The sequence below is a fragment of the Manis pentadactyla genome, chromosome 1 (assembly GCF_030020395.1).
Source record: "Manis pentadactyla isolate mManPen7 chromosome 1, mManPen7.hap1, whole genome shotgun sequence".
NCBI lineage: Eukaryota > Metazoa > Chordata > Mammalia > Pholidota > Manidae > Manis > Manis pentadactyla.
In genome coordinates, this window is record NC_080019.1 from 192,323,499 (window position 1) to 192,343,634 (window position 20,136).

The window sequence follows — 20,136 nt, forward strand, 5'->3', positions numbered from 1 at the left end:
GAGAAATTCATTCATGTTTCCAAAGTCATATGGAAAATGAACAAACAGAAATGTGAACCTTGGTTTTCTTACTGAAAGTTTCAGTGTTGTTGTATTTTTATTTTCTTTCTAAACCCTACTTAGACATCGAGGCTGATGGAGCTCCTTCCTTCTACGAAGCCTTCTTTGAAGATGTGGAACAACACTGGCCCCTCATGCTCTTGCAGCTCATGGTCTGTCACTTCAAGCATCAAACCCCCCTCTCTCTGAGAAGTCAGTTTCAAGGTCTCTCAACTCCTCATTCTAGTTCTACTTTTCCCAAGAGACATCTCAGGCCAAAAGCTTTCAAGTCTTTTAACATTTCTCAACTCAAATGAAAGATTTAAATAAAAACCTATGTAATGATTGTCTCAGGCTACCTGCTATTTTCAGGTGGGCTGTTTCCCAAACAGTACCTTTCATTTCTTCATGAACCAAATGACAAGTTATGTTCCCAAGTTAATGGGTGAGTCTATAGCTGGTCATATGGAATGCTCTTTATTCTAAAACAGCAATAATAAATGATAAGATTCCTTATAAAAGATAAATAGATCTATTTAGTTAACTCAGAATATGATACAGCTAAAGTGATACAATTCAATTACGTGTCCCTTCAAATTAAAGATTGATATTCTGAGAGCCGCTGCCTGATCTCTTCCAATCAAAGACAAGAGGCTGTCACCCACAGCGGGCATTAACCATCCACGGAGAAAGTTCCCTGCCCCAGTTATCCTGGACAATGGGCAGAGGGAAAGTGGGCGAGGCAGGGAGATGTTCCATGGCATAGAGCAGCTCCCCCCTCCAGCGCCCACACGGTCCTCGGCCAGCTCCTCTCAGGGAGGACGTCTGTTCCCAAGCTTGCTCGCCCATTTCCCTCCAACAACTGGCCAGCAAATCCTGCCAAGTGTCCTCCAAACTGGCCCCATCCTTGCCACCACTACTACCATCACCTTGGCTGGAAGCATCGCCGCTTCCCACATGGACTACAAGGGTCCCGTCTAGGCTTCTGTGCTCCTCATCCCACTGTACACAGATGCACGACTCATCCTGCTAGGACCATGAGGTTTTCCAGCTTTCAGACCCCCTCATAGAGTCCCAGGGCCTCAGGACACACATCCTGCAAGATGCGAACCAGAGGCAGCTCGAAGTCTCATTGTTCTGCCTCTGTTGCCCGGCTGTGCACAGGTGAGCCAGCGCACATGCCCTTGGAAGCCTCCCTGCCCCTGCGGATAGAAGACCTCCTTCCAGGAACATGCTGACCTCCTTTCTCTCTTCTGAACTACTTGACATCTTTTCTAATTGTTCAGGAACCCCTTTTTTCTAATCCTTCAGGAACCCCCTCCCTCCAGAAATCTGCCTCATGGATACCCTTATCTAAATTAGGCAACTGTCCCTTTTTCGTTCATAGTTGCACCATCAGGTGAGATGGTCACCTGTCTTTCTCCCACTAGAGGGGACCTCACAATGAGAAGAAATGAGCTTTCAGCACCCAGGGACTATTCCAGCGCCTGGTGATTATATGCTAAGTACATTATATGCTATGTACATTATATGCTAAGTACATAATATGCTATGTACATGCTAAGTACATTGCTGCTTAACGATGGACTAAGGGAAAGAGTATGGACAAAAAAATCCCAGGCATCTGGGAGGGTGTCGCCTTGCAGAGGTGCAGCTCAGTCATTTTTTTTTTCTTTTCCTAGCAAGTAAAACAAGAGAATACTGAACTCATCAGACAGGAACCTTTTAAGAAAATAAGCAAAATAAAGATTGTTATACACATGGACTTTAAAGTAGCTTCATTAAGGGTTAAGGGGATCTTGTAGTCCTTGTCTAATTCATTTTAGCCATTATCATGCTGAAAGTTGAAATTAAAAGAAAAATTGGCTCAAAGGAAGTTGCTTTGACATTGGTTAGGGTTTACTTGAGTTGATGATGACCTACTATTGTATCATACAACACACATGCCAGAACTGGCCCAATTTTTAATTTTAGTTGAATATATCATAAACCTATCTTCATTGTAGGATGGGTTAAAGGAACTTGTAAACATTAAGTGCCCTATATATATTCTATAAAGTACAACTGACAAAGAGATAGATTTACTAAAAGTCATGTTGAAGCCACAATATTATCCACATGATTTATAAAAGATACAGCCTGTGAAAAAGCAGTATAAATAATAGCCTTTAATTTTAAACTGAACATCAGAGCCAGAAGGGCAGCTACTATTTATTGAACCCAGCCACTAACCTGTGACTTCTATTTCTTTCATTCAATCCCTTCTAAAATACCATCCTGTTTTTGACATAACTCAGTTGGCAGGAAAGTTATTATTTTGCAAGGTTACTTATTTCACTTTTGAAGAATTTTGAACATCAGAAGGTTTATATTTTAATATTTTTTAAATTGAGGTACAATTCATTTGCAGCAACATGAATGGAGCTACAGGGTATTATGCTCAGTGAAACAAGCCAGTCGGAGAAAGACAAGTACCAAATGGTTTCCCTCATTTGTGGAGTATAACAGCAAAGCAAAACTGAAGGAACAAAACAGCAGCAGACTCACAGACTCCAAGAAGGGACTAGTGGTTACCAAAGGGGAGAGTTGGGGGAGTGCAGTGGGGAGGGAGGGAGAAGGGGATTGAGGAGTATTATGAGTAGCAAACATGGTGTGTGGGGGCTTCACAGGGAAGACTGTGTAGCACAGAGAAGACAAGTAGTGACTCTGTGGCATCTTACTACACTGAGGGACAGTGACTGCAGTGGGGTATGGGGGGATTTGATAATATGGGTGAATGTAGTAACCATAATGTTTTTCATGTGAAACTTTCATAGGAGTATATATCAATGATACCTTAATAAAAAAATTAAAAATTAAAACTTAAATGACCAACAAGACAAACCACACACACATACAAAACTGAGGTACAATTTGTATATAGTAATATACACAGCTTTTAAGTATATAGTTTTGTAGTTTTGACAAATTCATAAATCCGTGAAACTAAACTGCCATTAAGATTTAGAATATTTCCATTGCCCCAGAAGATTTCCTCTTGTCCATTCATCATTTGCAATCCCCCTTCCCAGTGGCAAACACTTTTCTGATTTTTGCCTCTATTGATAAGTTTCCTATCCTAGAATTTATTAAAAATGCACTCATAGAGTATGTTGCTCTCTTCTTGTCTGACTTCTTTTACTCAGCATTATTGTTCCTCAGATTGATCTATGTTTCGTGTATATCAATAGTCTGTTCTTTTTATATTTAATTATTGATAGAGAAGGACTTATTGGCATGAACAAAATGTTTTCTTTTTGTCTTGTTCTTTTATTTCTCTTTTCCTCTATTACACTCTTCCGTTTTTGTGTTGACATACTTTGACACCTCTCTTTTCTTTTTGTGTATTGGTATATTTGTTAACATTTTTCTGTACATGTCCATGTCATTTGCAAATGTAGGTATATTTGTGCTTTCCATTACAAATGTTTCTGCCTTATATTTTCTTTCTTGTTTAAGTGCAAAGGCTATAACCTCTAAAACAATATTGATAGAAATTTTGAAAGCAGACATCTTTTCTTGATCCCAGTCATGGGAATAAAGAATACAAAATACTATGGATTTTTCATTATTTTATCTAAATTGTCAAATATATTGTCATAAAATTGTTCAAAATGTTTCTCTATCATCCTTAAATTAATGTCTGTGGGAGCTAAAGTATTCTTCATCTTTGTGTTAGTTTTCTATGGCAGCTGCAAGAAAGAACAACAAACTTAGTGGCTTTAAACAATACAAATTCACATTCTCACTGTTCAGGTGTCACAGTCCAGACTGCATTCTGCAGTTGTTGGGTGTAGGATCTAAATACCAGTTAGGTTTTCTTGGTCGATAATGTTGCTTACATCTCTCCATTCTCACTGATTACTGTCTACTTATTCTATTAGTTACTGAGAAAGGAGTGTTGAAACTTCCAATTATTGTTTTTGTTATTTTAGTTCTGTCAGATTTTCTATTACATGTTTTGGATTATCTGTTATGAATTGTACCCATATTTCAGACTTCCATGTCTTCTTCATGAATTGACCATTTTTATCATTATGACATGTCCTTATTTTCTTAGAGTAATACTCCTTTCCCTGAGGTTTATCTTGTATTAATACACCAAACAATCTTTTTATGATTGGTGTTTTATATCATTTTACTTTTAACTACATATATTTATAAAGTATGGCAGCATGTATTTGAATCTTGTATTTTAATTAAGATTGACAATCTTTCTTTTTCATTGGTATATTTATTCCATTTATACCTAATGCAAGTATTGAAATGGTTGTATTTAAGTTTTCCATCTACTTGTTTTCCATTTTTTCTATTTTTTTGTTACCTTTTCTCTCCGTTCCTACTTTTTTTCTAGTTAACTGAATATATCTTAATGTTCTCTTTTATCTGTTCTGTTGGATTAATAGCTATATCTATCTGTTTCATTTTTGGTTAATTGCTCAAGAGTTTACATTGTACCTATTTAACTATCAATATCTATGTTCAAATAATATTATACCACTTCATGTATAATGCAGTTTTATAATAGTAAAATTCCATTTTCCTTCTTCCTGTCCTTTGTAATATCATATATTTTATTTTCACATGTTATACATTATTATTGTTTAAATATATTAATATTTTAAATGAACTAAAAATGACAGTGAAATCTTTTATTTTTAGCCATAAACTTGTATCTAGAGATTTTCATTCCTCTTGTAGATTCTAAAGAATTGCTTTATTTTAGCTTCAATAACATTCTTTACTATAGTGATTTATTTATTTTAGCTTCAATAACAATATTTATTGTAGTGAAATCTTGCTGGTGATTAATTAATTCAACCTTTGCTTGTCTAAAAATACCTTTATTTATCTTCATTTATGAAGAACATATTTTGTTGGTTATAGAATCATAGGCTGAAAAGATTTTCTTCCTTTACCTGTTTTTTTCAGTACTTTAAAGAAATTGTTCCATTCTCTTCTGGCTTGAATTTTTTCCAGTGAATAATCTAAAGTTTCCCTACTTGGTTTCCTTGTATGTAACAAGTCTAATTTCTCTGGTTGCTTCTGATATTTCATCATTAGTTCTTATCAACTTGATTATAATGCACCATGAGATGGTTCTTTTTTGTACCTATTTTCTTGGGTTTAACTGGTCACTTTCATCTATAGATTTATATTTTTTTCATCATATTCAGAAATCTCCCAGTCATTATTATTCAATATATATTTTCCCTGCCCCTCCTTCTAAGAATCTATGTAATATTAGACAGCTTGACATTGCCCTAAATTCACTGAGGCACTGTTTACCATTTTTCAGTCTTTAATGTCTCAGTGAAAAAATATGGATATTTTCTTTTTCCTTCTTTTCATGCTCAGTAATCATTTTTTTCAGTATCCAATATCCTATTAAATAGATCTGGTGAATTTCTCACTTCAGATATGCTTTCCAGATCTAGTATTTCAATTTGGTTTTAAAAAATGTTTTACAGACAAGTAGTGATTCTAAAGCATTTTACTATGCTGATGGACAGTGACTAATGGGGTATGTGGTGGGGACTTGATAATGGGGGGAATCTAGTAACCACAATGTTGCTCATGTAATTGTGTATTAATGATACCAAAATAAAAAAAAAGTTTTACATTTCTCTTCTTGTATTCCCTATGTATTCACTTATTACACACATCTTTTCATTGTAATCCTTGAAATTTTTATAATAGCTGCTTTAAAACCTTGCCTGTTAATTCCAACATCTTCATGTTCATTAGTCTGTTTCTTTTAATTTCTTTTTTCCTTCTGTTTATGGCTCACATTTTTCCTGTTTCTTCACATATCTAATAATTGTGTGTAAGACATTGTAGATATGATATGCTATTCAGATTGTGAATTTTGTTGACTTCCTTTCAAGATTGTTGAATGTTATTCTTGAAGACAGCTAACTTCCTGGTGGAGAACTTTTGTCTTGTCAAGGCCCTTTTAAGGCTTGGTTAGGGCTTGGTGTAGAGTAGACTTTATTCCAGGGCTAGCTTAGCCCTGCTCTTAGTGTGTGACCTTTCTGAGATTTCAACTGAATTCCTCATGCATTTTCTATTATGGCTAATCAGAACTCCAATACTTCCCAGCACTGTGTAACCTCTCATCCCACTGGTAGTTGTTCTCTGATGGGTTTCCCAGAATCTCAGCTAGGCATGTGAAGTATAATATTCAGCTAAAGTTTCTATGTGAGCTCTATCGAGATTATTAGCGATCTTTTATCTGAACATCTTCGTACTGTCCAATACTCTGCCTTGCAAAATCTAGCATCTCAAGAGTTCTAAATTTCTGTCTCTTTTATCCACCCACCAAGATCACTGTTATCTATTTGGGTCCTATATCCCTTCACCATGGCTTGGAAATTGTCTAGGCAGAAATCTGGAGTGAATGTGGAGCTGAACACATATGCTTCCATTCTCTCAAGAACCACAGCACTCCACTGCCTGCTCTACTACCAGATAATGGTTGCTTTATTAATTTTTTCCCAGTTTCATAGTTGCTTATGATAGAAGATAAATCCATTACCTGTTAGTCTTTGGTGGTGTCACTGGATAAATTTATAAATTTGTTTTTTCAAGTTACTTGAACCAAAATTTGCCTGCCCCAAATTTCCAACCACTTCTTTTGGTTCTCCCTTCTGGAGACCCTCTTCCCCCATCTCTTCCTGGTTATTACTATTCTACTTTGAACATACTCTGCTGGTGTGAAGAACCCAATCCCGACTGACTAACTTAAAGACTTTGATCCTGTAATCAGCCCCCCTTTATCTTGCTACATGTTTCTTTCCTGCTTCACTTTCTTTTGTTGGCAAGTAGATAGAAAGTACATTACTTTTAAGCCAGAAAGGAAAGAGAGATGGCATGGGGATAAGATTTAAGGACTGCGGAAGCACATGGGGTCTACTGCTCAAGAAAGAATCTGCTCAAAATTATCGACTGTCCTGAAGATAATGGAAATCATCCTCTCCTGACAATAGATGGAGGGCCCAATGTTTGGGAATTTTAAAATGTGAATAATCAACACTAATATAAATCTTTAATTTCATAGAGTTATTTCTACAATGTGGCTAAAAATTGTACTGGCAGATGAATGCATATAGCTCCTAAAGAATCAATAAAATCACAGAGTATCTATACTCCACAGACCTTAGAGAACACTAGCTGCTTATTCTGCAGATAAGGGGTGGAACTTTCATCCAAACTTGGACACTTGAACAGAGATGCTTGCATTTTATAAGTACTGAGTCCCCTGCTAATGTTTTTTAACAAAGTAGACTACCCTGTTTTTAATTTCTTTTCATAAATATTACCCCACTTCACTTAATTTAATAAATGTTGCAAAGTCTCCCAAAATAATGAGTGAATGCTAATAAAAAGAAAGAAGCAAAGAAAATGACATTTATAATGAAATAAAAAATGTAAAAAGGTACTATTTTATGACTCTAGAAAAACTGTGATATATGGCTTTGACAAATATTATTTTCTAAAGATACAAGTCTAAATGACACCATTACAAAAAGTGCTACATAAAATAACTGCACCAAGAGCTCATGGACTTTGGTCCTCAAAAATCCCTGAGTTAACACAGAGAAGCTCTATTTCATGAATAAAATCCAATGACTCCCATCTCTTCAGTCACACATTTCTTAGCTGTATATTATTTGAAACTTCATGTTTTAGGTAAATAAAACTTTGGCCTGGAGTTAGGGGAGCTTGTTGTTGGTTTCTACAGTTGTGTTTTTCCTAAATGGGATAAGATCAAATTCTATGAATTCTAGTTATTTTCATCATATTTCAAGCAGGTATCATCTGTGAGCACTGCTGAATTTACTGCAGTGATGACACACGGCCTACATCTCTCCCTTACCTCTCACAATTAGCTGACTTTGGTGCTCCACGGCCGCGGCCTCATTCCGGGCTATGCAGGTGTAATTACCATTGTGCATCAGGGAGAGATTGGAAATCCTTAAGGAGCTTGTGAAGTCGATGTTATCAATGGTCACCCCAAGGCTCGCTGGGATTGGCCGGCCATCCTTCTGCCAGGTGATCGTGATGGGTAAGTCCCCTGAGACCACAACACATGGGATGAAGACGCGCTGTCCAATGGAGAATCTTGGAAACTCAAAAGGTTGGATGAAAGGTGGAACTGAAAGGGAAGAAAAAGTAATAGAGGAAAGATGATAATGAACTGCACGTATATTCTGCATTCTCTAGACCTTCAACCCTTTTGCATGACATTAAAAGAGCAATACAACCAACAAAATCATATAAATACACGAACCAGTGGAAGACTGGGAATTGTGCTCTCTAGGCATTTGAATTTTCTCATCCTTCTAAATGAAAAGCATGGCTTGATTTTTAACAAATATACTTAATCTAATTATTTCAATAAGCTTTTTTAAATTCAAAAATCACTTTTGAATGAAAAAATTTCAGACTGCACTCTTCAGTGTAAATAATGTGGAAGAAGCATTTGGGTTTGGTTTTCCCTTAGAAGCTTTGACAAATGACATGCACACTAGGAGCTTTCTTTCCTGCTTCACTATTACTAGCACCGCGACTGCTGTTCCCCTTCAATCCATTCCATGACTTGCTAATAGGCATACTTTAGGCCTGTTGAAGAAGCAGATTCCAGAGTCATTGCTAAACATGTTTTGTGTCTGATGTTCAATTAATAGCAAATATTAATTAAAAAGACTTCTTTTATGTCAGGCTAATTGAATCTTTACTCCATATCCCTCAACTTAATACATTCTCTGTGCGTGACCTTAAATTACGACCTGGCTAGTTTCCTGAGTTGTTGAGATGTGTTGCTAATAGAATAGGTCACAGCCTTCAACCTGGCCAGCCATGCACACAGACAAGTTCAGTCCAGAAAGCTCTTGCCTTATGCAGTTTCCCTGATAAACTCCAATTTACCTCCTTAGCTCAGGACAGCTCTTCTTCAGTGACTCCCCAGATGTCCGTACAGGGCTTTAGCATCATGAAATGCTTGGCATGAAATCAGAGAGCCAACCTGCAGTCTTATCTTGGTTATTTACTGATTACGGGTTGTGGACAAGCTCTTCATATGCTCTGCTTATCAGCTTTATGGATAATTCAAGGTAATTCAAAGCCTGACTTTGTAGGGAAAACTGAGACTCTAAGATGTTACTTTGTCCTTGGTCACAGAACTAGTTCACTGAGGAGTGAAAGTTCAAATCCTGTCTGTTTTATTTCAGGGGCTGGAAATAAGGTTGCAAACTAAAGTTATTAAGTATGCAATAGCCTAAATAAACCGGTTATTACACTGGATGATTTTACAGAATGGAGTTATTAAAGAGCAGACTATCTTCAGAGTTCGTTCATTCAGTCAAGTGTAGGTCCATTTCAATTATCAGCTTGGGGGAGATGTAAAAGATCCAGCTGAGAAACATCTAACTGGAAACCACTCATTAATTCATTTATTCTCTCAAGAAGTGTTTATTAAGCACCTGGTATGTGTGTGCCCACATTATATACACACCACGGTGTGTGCTGGGCATACAGCAATGAACATAATATGCCAGTCTCTGCTCATTGAAGCTTCCAAGTGTAGTCATAGACAGCAGACTTCAAAAGAGCATAGCTATGATTATTCTGTTATTCAATATTGTTATTACCCCAACTATATGCTTCCAAAAGCAGTTCGGAACTAAAATTCAGAATGGTAAATTTGGCCAGAGTCAGAAGGACTAGTAAGCAGATGGCTCAAGTTAGGTCTTACCAAAGAATCAGACAAATAAGCAGGGAAATGAACACAGATAACTTCAGGTGTCAAGGGCACTAAGAGAGGAAGGTGTCAGGATGAGGTTCCACCTGGTGCTGGTGGAATAGATCAAATTGGATGAAGCTGTGATTATTCACAGTTGACATTAGGTGGAGAAAGTGCCATGTCATAGTAGAAGTTTAAATCTTGCCTAAAACTGCATAAATGTTTACTAGATATGTAAATACCATTAACAGTTAATAAACTGCCTTGCTTGAGCATTGCATTTTAAGCAAATTATAACAATCTGAACAATTATAACAATTCACAGTCATCTCAGTTCGTAGCCTAAACCAGATGCTGAGAATTCAGGTATAATGATAAGGGCTCAGTAAAACATCACAGTTGGCAAGCTACAGGGAGTGAGAAACTTAATATAAACTGTAGAGTGCCTGAAGAACACAACACACACAGTAGCTGGGGACATATTCTGTGCCACGGGACACTGCCTTTAATCACCAGTTTTTTTTGCAATTAATACAAAATCACAGTACAAAATTGAAGTAAGTGCATAATTAGGTACTCTGAATCATAAGTTGTAGTTAATACAGTAAATGGAAAAAGGATACATCTAAAATATTTTAAAACATATATAGAAAATACAGCTATCCAAAGTAGTTAAAATAATAATTTCCATAGTGATGAAAGATTTAGTTAGAGAGAAAGGTCATTTTCCCAGAATAACGTCAAAAAGTCAGGTTTGTTATTTGTTATGCTTGCCACATTCCATCAGAATGCACTTCTTTAAACCAAATTAAATTATCAGACCAATTTGCCAATCAGTTCACTTCTCTGCACATTACATATATTGCCTCAATTCAGCCATGAAGCACAAGGGTGCTACAGAAAAATACTTTCTCCACTTGTAAAGGGTCCAAAATCTTACATTTCACATCCATAAGATGTAAAATTGGAGATAAAAAGCTAACCAAGTGATTCAAAAACTCTTATAATGATGTTGGTAAAGCCAAATCACCTATTTGAGACATATATATGCCTTACTTTTTATGGCTCATTGCATCACCTTTGAAGGTAAATTCTCTGAGTCTGGTTCACAGTGAGAACTTGTAATGTTACAGGAGCAGAAATTCTGCATGTGACCTGCACAGGTTTTGACCCAGCTTTCCGGCATGAAATATGTGAAAATCTGCTGGATGTCACTTCCTGCCAGGTTTACTCACTTCATTCTCCATAATGGGGGGATTCCTTTCTCTGAGGCAGTTTGGAGCCATCGAATGCTACCAATTCTAATTTGGACTCTTATTTTAAACCCTTAACAACAATGTTAATTCAGGATGATATATTTCTGTCTTGCCAAGAATAACTGAATATTGTTTTCATAGGGGAAAAGAAGTGCTTTTTTTTTAATTTCCCCCTTCTGAGAGGAGTATGACATATTGAAAGAAACATGCATTGGGCATCAATCCTGGGTAATTAGCAGTGTTTTCTTGATCCAGTTTCTTTAACTCTATGATTCTACTTCTTCATGTCTAAGATGGAGGTAATGAAACACAATTCAGGAGAGTGCAAAGGGAGGTCTTTATATAACACGGCAGATGTAGACGCCCACATGGTTCACAGAAGCTGCTCAACTAGCTCAATTCCCCCGTCCGAACTTTCTTTCCCCCAAAGACCCATAATTCACTGAGAAAAATCAAACGCATCACATGAGTGTTGATTTGCACTGAGGCCCTGTTTGCATTGCCTATGTGGTTTCATCAACTCCACATTCTGTCATTTCTTTTCTAATGTGATTTACCCCCATGGGTCTCCAGACTGTTGATGGCACAGTCTCGCTGCTGAAAGAGCCTGCCCCAGGTCAATGTCTTCTGAGTTATAGTAACATTATTTTCATCTCTAGATCTCCTTTTCTCACCCACCTCCCTTTTTCCATTCTGTCTAGAAGTTTTCTCTTTTTCATGCCTTACCTGACTCACGAGATCTCCAAAAATTACATCCATTATGGGAATGAAAATGCCTTGTCCGATCTCTGAGAGTTCAGTCCCAGTTGCATGCCCATCCTAGGTGCCCCTATGCCCTCTTACTATGCCCAGGACCCGCACAGCCTGACAGCTCGGTACCGTCCAGTGAAATGCAAGCCGTGACTCTAAAACCATGAGGCTGGTGAACACAAGTGACCTGTGAGTCGATCACATCATTCCATGGCCTTTCCACCCACAGGACTGGTGATTCATCCAATTCTGCTACTTTACAACATGCTCTAGATTCCCTCTGTGATATAGTTCTCCACTCTGTTCACACAACACAATTACACTTTTCCGGTACCCACTCCTGGGGCCTATTATTCAAGACTCTATATAATGGAAGGTATCACAGTGTGACTCACATAAGCAAAGTGATCTACGTACATGTCTATTTCCTCGAGACCCAGGTTGCAGGCAATGCATCAAGCTTATCTTTTTTACTCCTCACAACTAGTGGAATAGAAAGTGCCTTGTACACTTTAATTGTATAATAGTTCTTGAAAATACCTATTTTGAAGGGATGATGACCCCATGTTGATGCTGTACAGTTTAGACAATCCTGAGGTTATGAGCAGAAAGGGAGATACATTCAGGATATAATAATGATGAGATGACAAGGACAAAGGTGAAGCTCTGTTTTACACTCTGACTAGGCTAGGAGCCCAGGACTTCTAATTAGTGGCTCTACTGAGCCATCTCTCCCCCTCCTAGTAGGCAAGTTGAGGAGATGAAGTCAGGATGAGCCTTGCTTATGCAGGTGTGGCCATCCATGCCAACTGTGCACTGCCAGGTGAGATTGTTCCCGGCAGCTGGGCAACTCCCAGGCAGGCAGCAGGCAGAGCTGCTCCCAGTTCACCATAAATGAGGCTGCTGGGCCTGGGGCCTGTGACTGATGGAGGAGGAAGAGCTTGAGGCTGAGATTCAGGAATGAGGACATGGTTGAAGCCAGCGGGTGCAAAAGAAACCAGAGACTTCAGCATGTCCACATAACTGTGGGCTCCTTTGAAAGCCCTTCCTGGTCTCTCTCTCTCAGTTCCCTTTGGGGTTCAGTATGAACCTTTAACTGACACCCAGTCATTGACCTAGGAGCAGAAGGCTGGAGTGAGCCGGCAGGGCTTTCCCTGGCTCTGCTACCAGGTGGGAAGGGCACAGGAGGAGAGAGGCATGGTCCCTGTGGTGTGGGCATGACTTTTAGGGTCTAGCTCTACGATTTCCTTAGGGAGTTACATTTTGGACATATTTGTGACAGCCCAAGTTGTGTAAAAAAAAAAAAAACCTGTAGAAAAGTATCTATTTTTCTCTAGGCATAGATTGGAGAGACATTTAAATTTCTGTGACTAAGTAGGAGATTGGGTGCACTTAGAAACATTTCTGCCCCTGAATCACCCAAGGCTGCTCAGATAGGAGGAGACCCTGTTTGGCTTAGTGCTCTCCTAAGACACGTGTTATAAGCAGAAAAGTGAGCTGAAGTTTTGGGAATTACTCAGCTATGCCACATCTGAAATCATAAAGAAACATTTTCCTTCATGGACAGAAAACAATCGTGGAACCAAATCACCCATATATACCCCAATTTCAGCAAGTCCTAGGTTCAAGGAAACTGTCATGACTTACAGGACTGTTTACAGTTAAGAACAAATAAACAGAAAAACAAAATCACATAGACCAAATTTCCCAATTCTCACTCAAGACAAGTGCTGACAGTCTGTAGTCCCTGCATGTCTGCCCCATGAGAGCCAGACCATTTTCTGCTATGGATACTGCTGTGGTAAAACGCACCTTTTCTCCGATTACATTGCAGTTTTTACAATGGCTTGGAACTGCTTCATTTTCTGGTGTTGTATCTTTTTTTTTGTAAGATTGGACTTTCTCCAGTTTTATTGAGAAATTATGGACCTGTACCACTGTTTAAGGTTAAATCCAACAGGATGATGGTTTGATTTACATGTATTGTAAAATGATGATCACCATATGCCTAGTTAACATCCGTCATCTCACATAGGTAGAACAAAAAGAAAAGGAAATAAATTTCTCCTTGTGATGAGAACTTTGAGGCTCTATCCTCTTAACTTCCTTATGTACCATACAGCAGGGTTAGCTTGGCCATCATGCTGGATGTTACAGCCCTAGTATTTCTCTGTTGTGTAACTAGAAGTTTGTGCCTTTGACCACCTTCCTCCAATCCTCCCTCCGCCCTATCTCTGGTAACCACAAATCTGATCTCTTTTTCTATGAGTATGGTATTTTTGTTTGTTTTTAGATTCCACATATAAGTGAAATGGTAATTTTTTTTCTGTCCCACTTATTTCACTTAGCATAATGCCCTTTTTTTTTATTAAAGTATCATTGATACACAATACTATGATGATGGTTTCCAATACACAACACAGTGGTTCAACATTCATCCATATTATCAAATCCTCACCTTCTTCATTGTGGTCACTCACTGCCCATCAACGTAGTAAGATGTTATAGTCATTAACTGTATTCTCTGTGCTGTACTACCATCCCTGTGACCAACCTATATTGTGATTGCAAATTATTGTGCCCCTTAGTCCCCTTCTCCCTCCCCAACCCTTCCCCCTTGGTAACCACTAGTCCCTTCTTCTTCAATGAACTAGAACAAATAGTTCTAAAATTCATATGGAACCTCAAGAGACTGAATAGCCAAAGCAATCCTGAGAAACAAGATCAAAGCTAGTGGGGGGATCATGCTCTCTGATTCTTAAGCTCTACTACAAAGCCACGTAATCAAAACAATTTGGTGCTGGCACAAGAACAGACTCATACACCAATGGAATAGAATAGAGAGCCCAGATATAAACCTATGCATATATGGCCAATTAATTATGTGATAAAGGAGCCATGAATATACAATGGGGAAGAGAGAGCCTCTTCAACAACTGGTGTTGGGAAAATTGGACAAAGAGAATGAAACTGGATAATTGTCCAATTCCATATAGAAAAGTAAATTCAAAATGGATCAAAGACCTGAATGTCAGTCATGAAACCATAAAACTCATAGAAGAAAACCCAGGCAAAAATCTCTTGAATATAAACATGAGCAACTTTTTCCTGAACACATATTCTCAGGCAAGGGAAACCAAATAAAAAATGAAAAAGTGGGACTACACCAAACTAAAAAGCTTCTGTACAGCAAAGGACACCATCATGAGAACAAAAAGGCATCCTACAGTATGGGAGACTATTCATAAATAATTTACCCAATAAGGGGTTAACATCCAAATTACATAAAGAACTCATATGCCTCAACACCCAAAAAACAACCTATTTAAAAAATGGGCAGAGCATAATGCCTTCTTGTTTCATACATGTAGTTGCAAATGGTAGGATTTCCTCATTTTTTATGGCTGTATAATATTCCATTGTGTATTTTATATATATATACATTAATATGTATTATACATATATTATATACACACATACCAAAACTTATTTATCCATTTACCCATTGAAGGATATTTATTAAGTTGTTTCCATATCTTGGCTATTATAAATAATGCTGCTATGTACATGGGGATGCAGATATCTTTTCAAGTTACTGTTTTCATTTCTTTTGGATATATTCCCAGAAGTGGAATTTCTGGGTCACATGCTAGTTCTCTTTTTAATTTTTGGAGGCGCCTCCATACTGTTTTCTACAGTGGCTGTACCAATTTACAATTTCACCAACAGCGCACAAGGGTTCCCTCTTCTTCACATCCATACCAGCATTTGTTATCTCTTGACTTTTGGATGGTGGTCATTGTAACAGATGTAAAGTGATATCTCATTGTCATTTTCACTTGTGTCTCCCTAATGACTAGTGGTGTTGAGCATCTTTTCATGTACCTGTTGGCCATTCATATATCTTCCTGGAAAAATGTCTATTCAGGTCCTTTGCCCATTTTTAATTGGATTATTATTTCTTTGCTTTTGAGTTGTATGGATTCTTTATATATTTTGGATATTAACCCCTTATCTGATATATGGTTTGTAAGTTTTTTTCCTCCCAATAGGTTGTCTTTCACTTGTTGATGGTAATGTTATTTTTCTATCATTTTTCTATGATACATAGATATATACAGACATCATTTTATATGACACATATAAAATGAAACACATATCATTTTTTCTATGTAGAATTATTATCTTCATTTATTCAATAAAAATTCCAATGTGGCCAATGACATGTTAGGCTTTTTTCAATTATTAGAACTGAATTATGTAATATTTGTATGATAAATATGATCTGTAATTATTTCTAAGTTAATCAAATAAACCAGTAACAAATTCTCAGGAATAGTAAATGTTGCCACCAACTCTACTTCCTTATAGGTATTTATAAAACATAGACAAGTGTTTTAGAAGAGTGTATAAGAGTTCATAGTTCCCATGGCAAAGGGGTAAGGAGGGTAGGGACCTCATTCATTTGAAAAGTTCGTATAACAGATTATGAAAGATTAAAAACCTTAAATAAGTAGTTCAACAATTCAAATGGAGACTGTGTGCCCCTTACTAATCATATGCTAATGGAGACATTAATCCTCTATTTCCCTGATGATCCTGTTTACCCACATGGTCCCAGTTGTCACCCTGATGCTCTTTATTCCCTAATCTACATTTTCAAATAAAAACTCCTTTTCCAGCTTCATGCCTACTTGGTCAGTTGTCCATTAATGCCTTCATCTTAACAGCCCAGAAGCAACCAGAATCCCAAGCCAAACATATCATGTTTCCCTTTAACCCAAGCTTTACCTTCAGTTCTCTATTCCTTTTAGTGTTGGAAAATTGTGCAGCCGCAGGAAGCACCCAGTAACAAAAGCGTCTAGTTGTGCATTACTCTCTACCTCCAGCACTTCAGTGGGTCTCTGTGTCTTATCTGCTCCACATGCCCATATCTCTTGTGTCTGATTCCTTTTTTCCAAATACACAACCATCACCTCTTTTTAAAACTTTTTAAATTGTGTCCTAATTTACATTCTTTTTTTTTTTTCTGCACTGCAATCCATCTTATTATATACCTCAACCAGATTGATTTTCCTAAAACACAGTTTTGCATGTTCCGCTGATTCAACTACCTCTCTGCCTTTAGGGTCAAGCAGGAGGTACCAAACGCTACTCGATCTGATTCTGGGCCCTGTGCCGACTCATGCTGTCTGCCTACGCGTATCCTTTGCCTCAGCTGTACTGACTCCGAATGTTAGGGACTGAACCCTGTCCCTACTTCTGTCCCTACGTCCCACACCGTCTTGTAGTGTGAAAACCCAACTCAGCTGTAACTGCGATGGAGACGTTTTCAGGCTCCAGCTCCCTTTGGGACTCACAGAGTTCCCTTTGAAACCTTTGACTCTAGACTTCCCACCCCACTTCACGTCCAGAGCTGGCCAGATGTCCGTCCTCTCCATTTCTCAAACATCTCATAAGCATTTCTTTGATGGTGCTGTGCTGAAATCAGGGTTCCTCTTATTTGTCCACCTGCTCTTCTCCCACAGCCGGTTGCAATGTTTCACACCCTCTGCTGCTTCTTTCCCCAGACATCTGCTTCTTCCTCCCATATCTGAGTTGTTTCTCTGCAGCTCCCTGCACTGGCCCCAGCCTCTTGCTCTCATTAACAGGAGAGGCACAGATATGACATCTGTGAGTAAATTAAAGAAATCATAGGAATCAAAGGACAAAAGGGATCCTTTGGATGAAAATCGCTTTGATGACCATAGTCTAGTCCAATCATGCTACTGTCAGACACTGCGACGGTTTTCATTTCTTATTTGAAATGTTGAACGAATGTTATTATAGGAAATGGGAGTGAGCAACGTACTGAAAAATATTTTTATGGAAACATATCTAGGATGCACATCCTTTGACATCTATGTAAGTGGTAGGAGATGATGGACATGGAGACATGTGGCCCAGATTCCTTTTCAAGAAAGGACGTGTGTCCCAGATTCCAGGAGGGATGTCAGGTGGCCGCCTTTCATTATCAGCCACTTCAAAGACTGTCCCAGCTGCAGAGATCCATGTCACCAAGGATGGGCGCTTCCTGAGGGGCCTACATTGACTGACTGGCTAAGGAAGATGGCTCTGTCCCTGCTCAGGATAGCTCGGAAGGCCATTCTTTCTGCACAGCGCCCTGTGGGTGGGATGAGGGTGACATCCGCCTGCACTTCAGCTCGTCCTCTCCCTGGGCCTGATCCCTTTTCCTGTCCCCCCGCCCCACAGCTGTCCTGCACCAGGGCAGTCCCTGGCAATACCCTGCACATGAAACTCCAGGAAGCAGACTGCCACCTGCAACAGTTTGCTTCATCAGAAGTAAAACATGGATCTGCTATTCATAATACAACCAGGCCTATTGGAAAGTACTGCCTCTGTATACAGCCTCCAGCCATCCACTTTGCCTTTCTTCACTTGGGTTGTGACCAGAGGGGTGTGATCATATGTACTGATTCTCTCTTAACAAGACCCTCTGTCTACGATTAACAGTATCTCCCTATTCTCCTGCAGAACTGAAAAGGGATGGTAGGAACAAGGAAAAAATAGTTGGAAAGTTCCATTTTAAGATCTCTGCTCTTTACCTAAAAAATGTCTGTGCTCATTTGTTTCTTTTCACTCATTTACCTCCTCCAGGTTCAGCCAGTGTCCAGAACTGAGACGTTGTCTTTACCTTTAATGTGGGTGGGTTATACATATTCACAAGCGCAGTTAAGTGTGAATCAAATAGAACTAAAATGAGAAAGCGTTCAGTGCTAATATCAGAATTTGAACTCAAGGAATCTCAAAAGATTCAATTCAGAAATACATGAAAGCATGGCAAATATCAATCAAAGCACACATTGTAGAAACATCCAAGAACCGCACTCCACCTACACTAGATAAAGGGTTCCCAGTAGGTGATGCTGAAGGCATAGGGCTCATTAGCTGAATACCAGCCAACAGAGTAGCATAAGATGGCATAATATTAGTGATGTAAAAATAGTGTAACTTTGGAACAAACAAGGGATAAGAGCAGGTAACTCTTCTATGATTTTTAAACGAGGTATTTTGGACTGCCAGGGTGTGAGAACTGAAAAGCCATAAACATGACAATGCAAGTGGAAAGGTTAAAAAAAAAAACTTTAAAAAATTGTTTAAAATTACCCATTTGTCTATGGGAGAAAATACAATTAAAACTTATTAGGAAGAAAAAAATTATTTACAATTACCCATTTTGTCCATGGGAGAAAATACAATTAAAACGTATTAGGAAGAAGAGGTGGAGCCAAGATGGCGGCGTGAGTAGAGCAGCGGAAATCTCCTCCCAAAACCACATATATCTATGAATATAAAACAAAGACAACCCTTCCTGAATAAAGACCAGAGGACACAGGACAATATCCAGACCACATCCACACCTGAGAGAACCCAGCGCCTCGCGAAGGGGGTAAGATACAAGCCCCGGCCCGGCGGGAGCCGAGCGCCCCTCCCCCCAGCTACCGGCGGGAGAAGAGCAGGCAGAGCGGGAGGGAGACGGAGCCCAGGCCTGCCGAACACCCAGCCCCAGCCATCCGGGCCAGAGTGCAGACACAGTACATGCCCAGGGGGCCCTGGATGCTGGGGAAACAGGGCAACAAGAACAGTGAGCGGGCACCGGAGGCCGGGTGCCGGAGGACATAAGAAAAGCGTGTGACCATTTTTTTTTTGCTGTTTTGTTCTGGCGAATGCTTTTTGGAAGTCTTAAAGGGATAGGGCCCCCAATACTAGGGAAACAGGGCAGCAAGACCGGTGAGCAGATGCCTGAGGCTGGCGCCGGAGAATAAAGAAAAACAAGAGAACACTTTTTTTTTTTTTTTTTGTCATTGTTTTGTTAAGGCGGGTGCTTTTTGGAAGTCTTAAAGGGGCAGGGTGGGACACTTAATCCAGAGGTAGGGAATCCGGGGATCTCTGGGCACCCTAACCCCTGGGCTGCAGGGAGCAGGGAGGCCCATTACGGAGATAAATAGCCTCCAGGCTGCTCCCCCTCCAACGCAACTCCACCACTTTGGAGTAGCTGCCCGAACCAGGCCACACCCACAGCAACAGCGGAGATAAACTCCATAGCAGCCCGGCAGGAAGCAGAAACCCTGTCTGCGCGCAGCTGCCCAGCACAAGCCACTAGAGGTCGCTGTTCTCCCAGGAGAGGAGGGCCACAAACCAACAAGAAGGGAAGTCCTTCCAGCCATCACTCGTCCCAGCTCTGCAAACTATTCCTATCACCATGAAAAGGCAAAGCTACAGGCAGACAAAGATCACAGAGACAAC

General features: G+C 39.2%; 1 protein-coding gene across 2 annotated transcripts in view; it reads right to left on the bottom strand.

The window, feature by feature from the left end:
- Positions 1-20,136, bottom strand: part of DSCAM (DS cell adhesion molecule) — a 713,077-nt gene that overhangs the window by 239,265 nt on the left and 453,676 nt on the right. For both annotated transcript variants that reach the window (XM_057504762.1, XM_057504765.1), the window contains exon 9: positions 7,958-8,236. In XM_057504762.1, coding sequence (XP_057360745.1) covers positions 7,958-8,236 — 279 coding nt within the window. The remainder of the gene's footprint in view (positions 1-7,957; positions 8,237-20,136) is intronic.